Below are 12,499 nucleotides of genomic sequence, written 5' to 3'. Positions count from 1 at the left end.
TGGCTTACTTGATTTTATGCTGCTATTGAAGAATAGCATGCTGGGTGGCTTATAAAGAACAGATTTATTTCTTACTATCTTAGAGAGTAGGAAGTTCAAGATTGAGGGGTCTGCGTCTGGAGTAGGTTTGCTTGCCTGATCATCCCCTGGCAAAATATTAAAGCAAGAGAACATACTATGGGCAGCAGGAGTATGGAAGGCAAACTCATCCTTTTATAGAAATAGCTTCCTGTGATAACAAACTCATTCCCCAGACAACAGCGTTAATCCATTTACCAGAGCCGATCCCTCATGATCCCTCGGAGATCTTAGGTTTTCAACTGATTTGCTTTAGAGATTAAGCTTTGGAGATTAAACCATGAACTTGGGGAGGAACACATACAGGCCTTAGCACAGAGCTCACTTCTTGGTCCAGTAAAAGCTGAGAAATTAAAATTACTGAATTACCTGTCACATAAGTAAGGGCAGATTAATGAATGACAGCAGCCAGGTGAATGTCTCTTCTGCCCACCACTGTCTTCCATATTCCCTTTGTCCTCAACAGGTTTAAGCTTGAAAAGAAGTAGAATGGCTAATGTGATCTCACACATCACAATACGATGCTCTATTTATAACAAGGACCAAGGAACCAACAAGATGGCTCTGTGGGTAAAGCACTTGTCCCAGAGACTGAGGACCCAAATTCAATCCCCAGAAAGCACATGGTGAAAAAAAGAGAACCAGAACTTTTTCTCTGATGGCCGTATATATTTTGTGGCATATGTACACATGTGCAGACCCCCCCACCCACACCCACCACACACTAAATAAATGAATGAAAAATAAACAGAACCAATGGATATAGCTATTCTTGTGAGAATTGATACCCTTTGACTTTGTTAGAAATCAGACTACAAAATGAAGCCAGAACTTTGACCAGGGATGGTGTGCTTCCTGGGAAAAGGGCTACTCGGTGTCCCCTGAATTCCTACCCACCACTTACAGGCTCATTAGATGGGTGTTGATTCTAATGAAAGGTGAGGGTTCTATGGTAAAAATAGTTGATGGGTTGATGAGGAGCTGGAAGACAAGAGAAAGGAATGCAGGGCATGAGGACAATTTGCTCTCAAATATTAATCTGAAGTTAAAAGAAATAAGATCCCATCACAGTACCCCCAGTGAGGATGGAGTAATTATACATCTCCCTGCCTGGAATGCAGAGTAGATCTGGGTCTGTGTGACATCCATCACCAGGGAGATGATGCAGGGGCTGACTGAACATGAACCCCTGCAGGCTCTTCATACGAAGACTCTGGCTCCTTCCAACCTCACTGAAGACATGATAGCAATGTGCGAGTGCAAACCTGGAAAGCAAAGCTTCACACCTCAGCCTCTGTGGTCCAGGCATTTGTCCAAGCCCCCTGTGGGCTTGCACAGGATCAGCAGACTTTCCTGAAGGCTTTCATAAACCTGTCAACCAAGCAGACCTGGTTATGTGAGCATGAGAGGTTGCTTATCCTTCTGAAGTCATGATACAGATAAAGTCAGGCTCTTTGTGCATCCTGGATTTTAAGGATTCCACGGAGTAGTGCTTAGAAGTTATTACACCAACCTGAAAACTCCACACTGTACCCCTTGGATGGCCTCTTGACTCAAGCGCAATACAGGGACCCATGGCAGGTCACATGCCTCCCAAAATTCCATTTACAGCCATCTGGACTTGAGATTTAAGAAACCTAACTCATCCCAGGCCAAGACTCCTCTGGATGGAGCAGCTGGCCTGAAGGAGACCTAAGTTTGGTAGGGTTGGATGTGTGACTTGATGAGGCCGAAATGGGATGGCTGATTATGTGTTTGCTGCTTGTCCTACTTTTTGGGTGCCTTGAAGTCCGAATCTGTATCTGCCAGTGGACTGGCCGGTAGCAAGTGCTCAGCTCCGAGGAAGAGGGCTGGCTGTCCAGATAACAACTTGGAGTTGGGAAAAGTCTATCAGTTCCTAGCGTCCTGCTGACAGTTGCCCTAGCAGGGCCGCATTAGAAAATAAGATCATCAATAAGCACTGAGTGGGATCATTATGAAGATGGATAAGAAACTGCCTGGCCTCAGAAGTACCAGAAGGGACCATTGTCTTCCATGGCTAAGGTCTGAAGAGCTGTGATAGTTAGAGATTTGGCACTAACACCACACATGGGAAATTGAAATGGGGGAAGATGGGCTTAGAAGAGGAGGAGGAAGGAAGACAGGGACTACGGGATGATGAGAGAGAGGTAGAAGAGGGAGCAAGGTGGCTCGTGCATCTCTCATGAAGTGTCAGCGATCCCTGAAGTTGAGCACTGTATCCTGAAGGCACACACTTCCTCTAACAAGGCCATACCCACTCCAACAAAGCCACACCTCCTAATGGTGCCACTGAGATTATGGAAGCCAATCACATTCCAACTACCACAGCAGGTGTTAGTCGACTCTGAAAGGAAAGGCTGGGCAGGGGGACTGCACGGGAAAAGGTAGCTTATAGGGTAGGGAGAATGAAATTGAGGTTGCAAGAATCTGCTTTTCAAATATGGTGGGACATATGTCTCATTTGAATACATGGAAAAGAAGACACTAGCCGAAACGCATGCATCTGTTTAGAGAAAAGCTGGCACAAAGTATGTAGCTTATATCTAGTAAGCCAGGCAGGCCATCAACTCATGTGCTGGGGCTTTGTCGGGATTTCCTTTTCAGAAAGTGGAGCAGACCCTTCTTGGGGGTACCTGGAGAAGAGTTCATAAGAGTACACGCCAAAGAGAAGACTCGGTCACACATGGAATGGACGGGATTCCACATCTGACCTCTGAGATCCCTGTTGTAGTGTCTGATCAAGATGTGGGTTCCGAGTCAGACCTTCCTGAGTGGCTCACAAACACCACGCTCAGACAGTGACCTGGCCGAATGCCAATTCGCTCTATCTGGGACCTTTGAGGAGACACAAAAATCTCGGGTATTAAGTTAATTAGCTCCAGGGTCTCCTGTAGTGTTGGCAGAATGAGGAAGAAGCAGGAAGTGGCCTGGGAAGACGCACACCCAGGTGGGCGATGCCATTAGTGTCTGAGTTTTCAAGAGACTGCCTTCCCAAGGGTGTCTCACAATCGACGCCGCAGAGCCTGCCTGATAGTACTCAGTTCACAGTCATTCTCAGAAGTCTCTTTCATCCGATGCTGGCAGCAGTTCTGTGGAGGATTTTGATGGTCTTGGTTTAACTCACAAAGAGATCAAGATCTAGCCTCGGCAAGCTGAAGCCCTCTTTCCCAAGGATGCATCTAATAGGTCACCACAGACTTGGAAGACAAAGCCAAGTTCTTACCGTGTCTTCTCTCTGTTTTTTTTCTGGGTGCAGCCTGCCTGGGAGAGGCAGGCACTGAAATGTCAGGGAAGGCTTGGTGTAAAGGAAGTCCTGCCTGCCACACGGGAGCCTTTGTTTTAGGAGGAGGCAGAAGGGGGCAAGAAAGGTTGCAGAGAACACGTGAGAGCCGGGAAGGGGGAGGGGGAATCCCAGGCTAGGTGCCTGCTCTGAGAGCTGGTAGGCTGGAGACACTGCAGGAGTCAGGAGAAAAGCAGAACAGAGAGGACATGTGAGGTAACCTGGAGAGGCTGAAAGGTGAGACCCACACTGCTGGAGGCACGCTCGCTCATACATGATGAAAAGGCCCTGGGATACCTACATCCATATTCTCTGTCCCTGGACTAGTACTGCATCACAGGGCCAGCCAGTCTTGGGTATTTTTTTTTCCCCTTACCGAGCCTGTCCCCACACTTGAACTTCAGCGCAGAGGCATGGGCCAGGCAGGAAGCCCCACACATTAGAAATTGCTCTTTCTCCCCCTTCTACCACTGATGTGCCCAGTAGGGTGTGGGGTGGGCGGGGGAGTTTGGGTAGACTCAGTAAGGGGTGCATTGTGTACAGAGAATTTTAAAGTAGCTATACAACTGTCTTAAGATGCTTTTCAGCGGCCACCACACACAGGCAGTTTCAAACAATGGCAGTGATAAAGTATTCCCCTGCTGTTTCCTACTGCTGCTACTACCATCTCCCCGATCCCCTGGGGCTGAAGTCGGGGCAAAAATCTGGCCTGGAGCCTGCTCTGAGTAGCTCCAACAGAAAATCACACCAGCCACAGCCTTCTCTAACTCCCTCCCATCCACCACCACTCAGCAGCAAACAGAAAGAGGTAGATGTGTGTGTGTGAAACCCTGCCCAGGGGAGCATCCTCTGTAGCTCTGATTATTGCTCAGACCCTGTCTTCCTGACCTAGACTCAGTTGGCTCATATTTACCCAGTGGGAGAATGGCAGACTTGGTACAGTCCAGGTGCCTTCTGCTGCGTCTTTGATGTGGTGTTTTCTACCTCATCCTGAGTCTACTCCCAACAGATATCTGGTCCCTAACTTAGAATAGTATTTTTTTATTCTCAAATGAATCCCTTCCTCCCCCCTCCCTCCCTCCCCCTCCTCCATTTATTTCACTGGGAGGGTGCATTGTATTGTGTGCCACAGTGTTCCTGTACAGGTCAGAAGACAACATGTGGGAATCCATTCTTTGCTTCCGTCATGTTGGTTCTGTAGACTTAACTCAGGTCTTCAGGCTTGGTAGCAAGTACTTTTGGTGGCTGAGCTGCCTTGCCAGTCTTGTCCTCCATCTTTGTTCTGGCCATTTGTGACCATAGAGGGTGAGTGTGACTGATTTTCCACACTGGAAGCTTTGTCCCTGTATCACACCCCAAAGCAAGTCTTTTATTATCTCCCAAAACATCCCACTGGGGTCCCCCCCCCCCATCTCCATGCTGTCTGTTGAACAGTTCCAGCCCTAGACCCGGTACTTCAAATCCAGTATTGAAAGATTGGCAAGTAATAGGAGAAATGTGAATGTCTTTCAGAAATCTCCTTCCGAGTGTGGATGTGTGGAGGCAGCCTGGAGATCATCCCCTGCAGCCGGGTGGGGCACGTCTTCAGGAAAAAGCATCCATATGTTTTCCCTGATGGAAACGCCAACACATACATAAAGTAAGTGCATGCCCTGGCCCAGTGTGTATGGACAGTATAGCAAGGCAATGGAGGCCAAGGGTTTGCAACAGAGTCTGAGCTCTGCAGCGTGGTCTGAGTTCCCTGGATGAGACATGAGTTGCAGGTCTGCAACATGGACTCTGCATTAGAGCCAAGACTTGCTTAGGGTATCGCCAAGACTTGAGAAGCCCCACCAAGCCCACCCATGCCCACCTCATTCCCTGGAACCTCAGCAATTAAAGCGCCTGGTTAGATCCATTCTGCAGGGCTTTGCCTATAGGTATTGGGGAAGGGAAACAACTGGGTCACTCAGGGAATGATTCCTGGGACGAAGCAAGAAATGGGAAGCCAGAGAGTACATAGAGCATTGTGCCTGCTCCAGGACCTCTTGGGAGACTAGAAGAATCCGGAGGGGCGTTCCTGATAACCCAGCTGCAGGGCTTCTCACCTCCATCAACACCCCACATAGATACAGAAGTCAGTGACCCCTTGCCTGTCTCTCCCTCTCTCTTTCCTTCATACATCTCCTTCTCAATTTTTCTCCTCGTTAGTTTTCTCTTGTTAAAATATTCACACCTGTCTTTTTCCTTAGGATTTAAAAAGAACTATATGTATATGGGGGCGGGGGGGACTGTGCACTTGTGAATTCAGCTGCTTTTAGTGGCCAGAAGAGAGCCGAAGTTACAAGCAGTTGTACACCACCTAATGTGGTTGCTAAGAACCAATCAAATTTGAGTCCTCAAAGGAGCAGTGCCCACTTAACTGCTGAGCTGGTCTCTCTAGCCCCTGGTTGTCTTAAAAATATTTTTCTCCAACTTTCAGCCCTTCCTTTGGTCCTCTTGTCTCTTGACATCCAGTTACTTCACTCATCTACCTAATCCCTTCTTTCTTTTTTTTTTTCCTGCTGTTTGGTCTATTCATGTTGGGGAAGGGGCTTCACATCCTTTGATTTTGACTTATTTACTAATGGTGTTCGTTCAGGACTTGTCGCACATGTGAATAGGTGTATATCATATCCTGACACACCCGGCTTGGGAGGCATGGGTTTGAGCCGTGTTCAAATTCTGCATCTTGCAAAGCATGGTGGGGAAGGAGGGGATGAGGAGGGGGGAAGGCAGCAGGCTAGGGAGCATCAGGGAAACCAAGGCTGAGCCACCTTTCATTTCAGGTTTTGTGACTATAAAGGTAGCCAGGTGGCGTGGCTGCGCAGGAGCCAGAGACCACTGGATGGGGGCTGGCCTGGGAAGCAGGACCCTGGAACTTCAGATGTTTATCCTATTTGAGAATGGGCTTTGGCCAGTAAGCCTCCTTACAGGCCAGAGGTGGGCCATTCTGGTTATAGAAAAGAGGCACAGTGTTTGTAAAGCAGCTTCTAGTTTGCAGGTAGTGAAGCCACTTGCAGGGGCTAGCCAGGTGATCTTAACTCCTTCCAGTGCCCCCAAATGCAGTTGCCTGTGCTTATGTCTCCTTTCCGATCCCAGCTCAGAAGGGTTTGCCATGCTCCTCTATCAAATGTCTGTGTTCTCAAGTAGACCTAAGAACCTGGAGGAGCAAGCTAGGTTTTAGTTAGACCCAAGTTCACTGTCTCCTCAGTGTGTCAGCTGCCCAGACCACCAGCCCTCATTATTTTCTGATCCTTCAGGGATCTTCCTGGGACCCCCTGACTGTTGAATGATGACAATCATTCCCTCTTCCTCTGCCTGTCCTTCTTCTGTGGTTACCTTTCGGGTCGGACACAAGCAGATGTCTGATGAAAAGCCTAGCCTACTGGCAAAGTGCTGAAAGAGATGGTCTGATTGCTAATTCCTTGCATGTGATCATTGCTTGGGCTGTGTGTGCACTGACCTTACTCTTGGGGTGCTGAGACCTCAACATGTCCCCTGTGGGAAAATGGAGGACCTCGGAGCAAGAGCTCACTAACCAAGCAGACCCAGAGTTTAGCTGGTTCTCACAAACCTTACCTTTGTCCTCAGCAAATGGATACACCCCACTACTCCTGACCCTTTTCTGCTTCTTTGAGAGTCACCAAAGTTCAGCGTCTGGTGTGATTCCCTGCCCCCATCTGTACCTTTTGGGGAAGGTTGTTGGTACTACCAAAGTCCTGCATCTTGGGACTTTGCCTTTGGAGATAGGGCACCCTTGATTCTGTTCCGTGTTCTAGAAACAGTGATGTGAACACCTCTGTCCTGGTGGCTGCTGCCAACTTTGCCCTCCTGTGTGTATTTTAATTGGGCGTGTCCACGGATAATTGCCAGACGAGCCCCCTCTTGAGACTCCTTTCTCTCCCTAGGAACACCAAGCGGACAGCTGAAGTGTGGATGGATGAATACAAACAGTACTACTATGCAGCCCGGCCTTTCGCCCTGGAGAGACCCTTTGGGAAGTAAGTGTACACTGGCTGAGGAGGGCAGAGAAGCGAGAAGGACCTCAGCTCATGGTCCATCACTTTAGCTGTCTCTGAAGCCTCCTCCAGGTCTAGAGCAGTGGCCACTCTGATTTCAGATCCCTCTGTGCTCTACCCTGTTCTGGGGGTGCAGGGCTTTTGCCAGCTCTCCTGTGACTCTGTGCCTAGATGACCACTCCAATAGAGGGAACTGCGTGGTAGATGAAGAGTTGTTTGCAGAAAGGTAGCATGGGTCACTGGTCCCTCCAGTTGGAATTCCTTCCTCTACATCTTTGTTCCTCCAAGCTTAAGCTCCACTCCTTCTGTGGAGGGGGAATGTATGCTCACATATCTTCTTTAGCAATAGTCAAGCTTCGTGGGCGAGGATGAGCGGGGAAGAAGGAATGTTTATTAAACTCTAGGTAACACTCCATGCAGAGTCTCTTTAATCTTCCCTAAGCTCTGAGAGAGGCAGTTACCTAGCCCTGTTTGACGGTAAGGAGACTGAGGTTTTTTGCAGAGGAGAGCACAGGTCGCTCCTGAAGGTTTACAACACACTGATTCCCAAACCATGTGACCTTGCACTCCCCAGCCGCAAGCTGGCTGAAGTCAGGAAGAAACCGCAGTTCCCCTTAGGTATCATTTGTGTTCCCTGGGGAGCGGGCGGGGCAACCATGACATTTCATCCTGCTGGCTCCACTCACTCATTCAATAAGGTCACTGATGAGCAGATGGCCTTTTGAAGCCTAAACCTCTCAGGTTGAGTTCATCCCTGCACCAGAGCATTAGATGGGAGCCAGGCAAAGTGATTTGCACCTCTGACATCACGGTCGAGGCCCACCCTCCAGTCTGCTCACCCCACCCACCTCTCCTGAGGCATCGCATCTTGTCCGCGTCACAACTGTGGGTCCACTGACCACGTCTCATCGACCTCACTTCTTCATCCACTTCCCTCTGCACGTGGATTCCTTCCACTCTTAAAGACAGACCTCGGAAAGTTTGGTCCTCCAATCTCTGCTGTTGTCCACCTAGTAACACCTTCCCCTACACACAGATACAGACACACACACACACACACACACACACACACACACACACACACACAGTGCTTTTATATCTATCTCTTCTTCCCCTATGCACAGGCTGCTAGGCAGTCCTAGGGAATTTCAGATGTTCCCACTGATGCTACTTCATGGCCATGGTGTCAGCAAAGTCACATGACCTCTCCTGGCCCTGGTCTTTCCTAACCAGCTCAACCCCACTGTTTTTATGAACCCTTCTTCGCTCCCTTCCACCCCCGAGGCCACTGCCTCCTTCCTCTTGCACGGATGACATCTATTTTATGGATGAAATAGACAATATTGATTTCCCAAGACAAATCGACCCATTAGCCTAGCCACAACAGTACCATCCTTCTCGCTCTCTTTTGCCTCTGCGGACAGGTGTGCTTCCCGTATCAGTAAGCCAGCCCTCCTCTGGATGCACCATTCATGCCTGCATTCATTCATAAATCAACATTTATCATATTCCCACAGTCTGCATTCATCTCCAGCCGGCTGGCTGGTGCAGGGCCCCCTCAAACTTTAATGAGCACACAGATCTCCCAGGGAGCGTGTTAAAACATGGAATCTGATTCCTGAGGTCTGTGTTTCTAATAAGCTCCCACGTGATGCTGTGCTGCTGGCGGAGGATCCTAATTTGAGGAAGAAGTTTCCACAGAGCGGTTCCCAAACTAACCTGACGGTGGAATTAACCTGTGGCGCCTCAGAGCTCCTGCTGCCTGAGCTCATTCTCCAGAGGACTGGTTTTCTTGACTTTCAAATTTGTAGAGTGTCCAGCATTGCAGGCGGGGGCACATGCCCGTGTCCAGGCAACTCCTCTCTTGACAGCCTCAGTTTATCACAACCTCTCCTGTATCATTCCCTTCCATGTTTGCATCTACTTCTTGACTCACAAGGGAGGAGGTGAAAGATAATACGCCATCGAGCCTACTTTAAGGCAGCACCGCTCATCACCTCTGCGCCTGTCTTCTGCCTGCCCAGGGCCGAGCATCATGATGTAGCCACCCACTTATGCTGCCTCCCCCAGGCCCTGTGGCTGTTCCCACTAGGCTTAGCCCAACCCCCTCCCTTCTGGCAGTGCCCCCGGCTTGTAGATTTCCAGTCTTCTCTTCTGTTGTTCCTGGATCCTACATCTTCCATCCTAACTCCATGCTTAGTTTCTTCTTCCCACCCCTGGCTAGCTGGTCTTTCTCTGAGGTTCTGTCCTAAGTCTTCTTTTTACCAGACGTTCTCTGGGTGATATTGCCACATCTATTCACAGCTCTGTTTCTAACTGTAACCCTTCCTCTGGGCTGTAGCTTCTTAGGCCCAAGTATCAAATGGCCACTTCTCCCTGCATGTCTCCCAGACACCTCCAATGGAACAAGTCCTAAGCTAAACTCATTAAGTTTGTTCCTGAATCTGTTCCTCATCCCATATTCTCCATCCAACCCCACAAATAGTTTTCCTTACACCATATGTGCCAAGTCACACGTCTGGATATCACCCTGGCTCCCCTTCCATGACTTGTCTGAGTTATCATCATGTCCTGAGACTGCTGCTTCATTCAAACCCAGAGAAGCCAGGCTCTTTCTGAACACAGAGCCTCAGGCATGCTAAAAGCATGCCGTCTTTGTCCCGGAGGAGCTGAGAGGTCTGGCGAGGAAGTGTGCTATGAGCTTTAGGAAGTTTTGAGGCTGGGGGGGGGGGGTGAAGCTCAATGGTAGAGCAGTTGGCTAGTGTGCATGAGGCCCCGGGTTTGAGTCTCAGCACAAGAAGGAGGGAGGTTGGGAGGAAGAGGAGGAAAAGCAGTTTGGGGGAAGTCTTGGAAAGAAAAAGGGGTGGGAGGAAGGGGGCGGGGCAAGAGGCAAGGCCACCTCTATTGACTACCCATAGAGGACAAGGGTTGACTAGAGCTCAGGTGGGGTGGAGGTGAAAAGAAGTAGAGGATCGACCATGTCCGTTCCCACCCACTTCACTAAAGGGAGTGCAATGGCACTGGGATTGTGCAGTCACCTTCTACCTGTCCTCTGGCCCCGCTTCTGCCCCAACTGGCCCATTCCAGAAGGAGTGGTAAGATTTTCCTAAAGCAGCTCCCTGTCATACTCTGCTCAGGGCCCACCAAAGTTCATCCCAGTGCCCTTGAGATAGAGTCGACACCCTTCAGCAGTGCTTCACGTGGATCTCCGTGGACTCACTTCCCCCCATTCTCTTTTAAGGCCACCTAGAGCAGGACCCCTGCCTCATCCACCCTTTGGCTTCTCTAGATGGTTATGCTTCCTTCTACATACCAGCATCAGTAGCCACTGTTTTCTTGAGTACCATGGACCCATCAAGCAAGAGGGTACCTCCAAGGTGTCTTTATGCCCTGTCTTCAGGGCCACGTCGACTGTGGTCCATGAATCACTATCTTGTACTACTATTCTCAAGCGGTCATGTCCCACACTGAGTGCAGTGCCTGTCATGTGGAGATGCTCAGTGACTACCTGATGAACAACTAACTATGTGATGAGACCCCCAACACCATCCAGAGAAGAGGATGCTCTGAGCCTGGGGCCATGGGGAAGGGTATTCCAACCACAGAGGGACTGTAAGAGTAGCCCCAGAGTCCCAGCAGTGAATTATTCACAATACCCTCAGTGTTCTTGTAGCTTGGCTTTTAATGGAGATGGGAAAATACCCACAATTCCATTTTTCAAAGAAAAGCGCAAGTCCTTGGTGTCGTTTCTACATCAGCAAGCGACCAAGCTAGGTGCTTTCATAGGTCTGTCTGGAACTAGAGAAATCTCTACTTGGTTCATTTCCTCAGTATCCTCTAGAGATGTGTGGCTGCAGAAGATGTCACTGGTGGTGGTGGGGAACTGTTGTAGGTTACTGCGTCTGACCGCTGTGTTTTGTCTCCACGTCCCACCCTCCACCCTCATCATCCCAGCATTGAGAACAGGCTGAACCTGAGGAAGAATCTGCACTGCCAGACCTTCAAGTGGTACCTGGAGAATGTCTACCCAGAACTCAGGTACACCAATTGGCTGGAACCATAGCTAGCTGCAAAAAGAGGCCCTTGTCCGGCTTGGACTGGGAGAGACATGACCCATGGCTGATGGGAGGAGAGTCTTTAAGTCTTTGGAAGACTGAGCAGACCCATCAGTCCTGCTTATCCTAAAGCCAGAGAATTGCATTGAACTTAGTAGCCTAAGAGACTGGGCTTAGCTGGTAGCAGAATCTCTCCATTGATGGGGGTGGTACCCTGGGCTATGCTCAGAGCCTAGGATGGGTGACATAGACTCCATCCTAGAGATCAATCTGCTGTGTGGCTTCTGAGGGTCTCTTCTGCAGCACACTAACAGCATCCTTCCCGCCTCTGAGCAGTGCCAACCTTCGTGACAGCTTTAGGGGAGATGGCTCTGCCCTCTCAAAACACACCTGCAATCTGTCTAGCAGTTAGCAGCCACTAATGTCAAAACAAAAAACAAACAAACAAGCAACAAAAACAAAAAGCCATTGTATTCTCATCTGTCCTCGTGGCTTCCTACAGGGTCCCCCCAGACTCCTCCATCCAGAAGGGCAATATCCGGCAGAGGCACAAGTGCCTAGAGTCCCAAAAGCAGAAAAACCACGAGACTCCACACCTCAGGCTAAGCCCCTGCACCAAGGTCCAAGGAGAAGAAGCAAAGTCACAGGTATAGTAACTCTCTGTGGTCATAGCTCTCCATGCCATGCAGAGTAGAGATGCCCAGGTTAGCCTTGGTCCCTGCTTTGGCATGACACCAGGGGTCCAGAATGGAGGAGCAGAAGGACCCTTCTTGCTTGGCCTCTGGCTTTTTTTCCACTTGGTTAACAAATACATGGAATTCCTTTGGAAGATGGTTCCCAAATGGCATCTGCCCTTAGGAAACGGTCCGGTCATTTCACGGGAACCCCAAAGAGACGGGCAGCTGTCTCCTACCTACAGGCAGTAGACATGGGGCTGGGCCAGGCAGGGAAAGCCACACGACCTAACTCTGCACATGTGACGTGCAAAGAGGAAGATAAGCCTGCTGCCAGTCGTTGAGACCAGA

General features: G+C 49.6%; 1 protein-coding gene across 3 annotated transcripts in view; it reads left to right on the top strand.

Moving 5' to 3' along the window:
• Galnt14 (polypeptide N-acetylgalactosaminyltransferase 14) overlaps positions 1–12,499 on the top strand; it is a 224,422-nt gene that overhangs the window by 200,675 nt on the left and 11,248 nt on the right. For all 3 annotated transcript variants that reach the window (XM_006990687.4, XM_042266768.2, XM_076559607.1), the window contains exons 10-13: positions 4,892–5,018; positions 7,309–7,401; positions 11,374–11,457; positions 11,977–12,121. In XM_006990687.4, coding sequence (XP_006990749.1) covers positions 4,892–5,018; positions 7,309–7,401; positions 11,374–11,457; positions 11,977–12,121 — 449 coding nt within the window. The remainder of the gene's footprint in view (positions 1–4,891; positions 5,019–7,308; positions 7,402–11,373; positions 11,458–11,976; positions 12,122–12,499) is intronic.

The sequence above is a fragment of the Peromyscus maniculatus genome, chromosome 22, assembly GCF_049852395.1.
Source record: "Peromyscus maniculatus bairdii isolate BWxNUB_F1_BW_parent chromosome 22, HU_Pman_BW_mat_3.1, whole genome shotgun sequence".
Taxonomy (NCBI): Eukaryota; Metazoa; Chordata; class Mammalia; order Rodentia; family Cricetidae; genus Peromyscus; species Peromyscus maniculatus.
The sequence above is the reverse complement of the archived record's forward strand: the minus strand, read 5'-3'. Positions and strand labels throughout refer to the sequence as shown.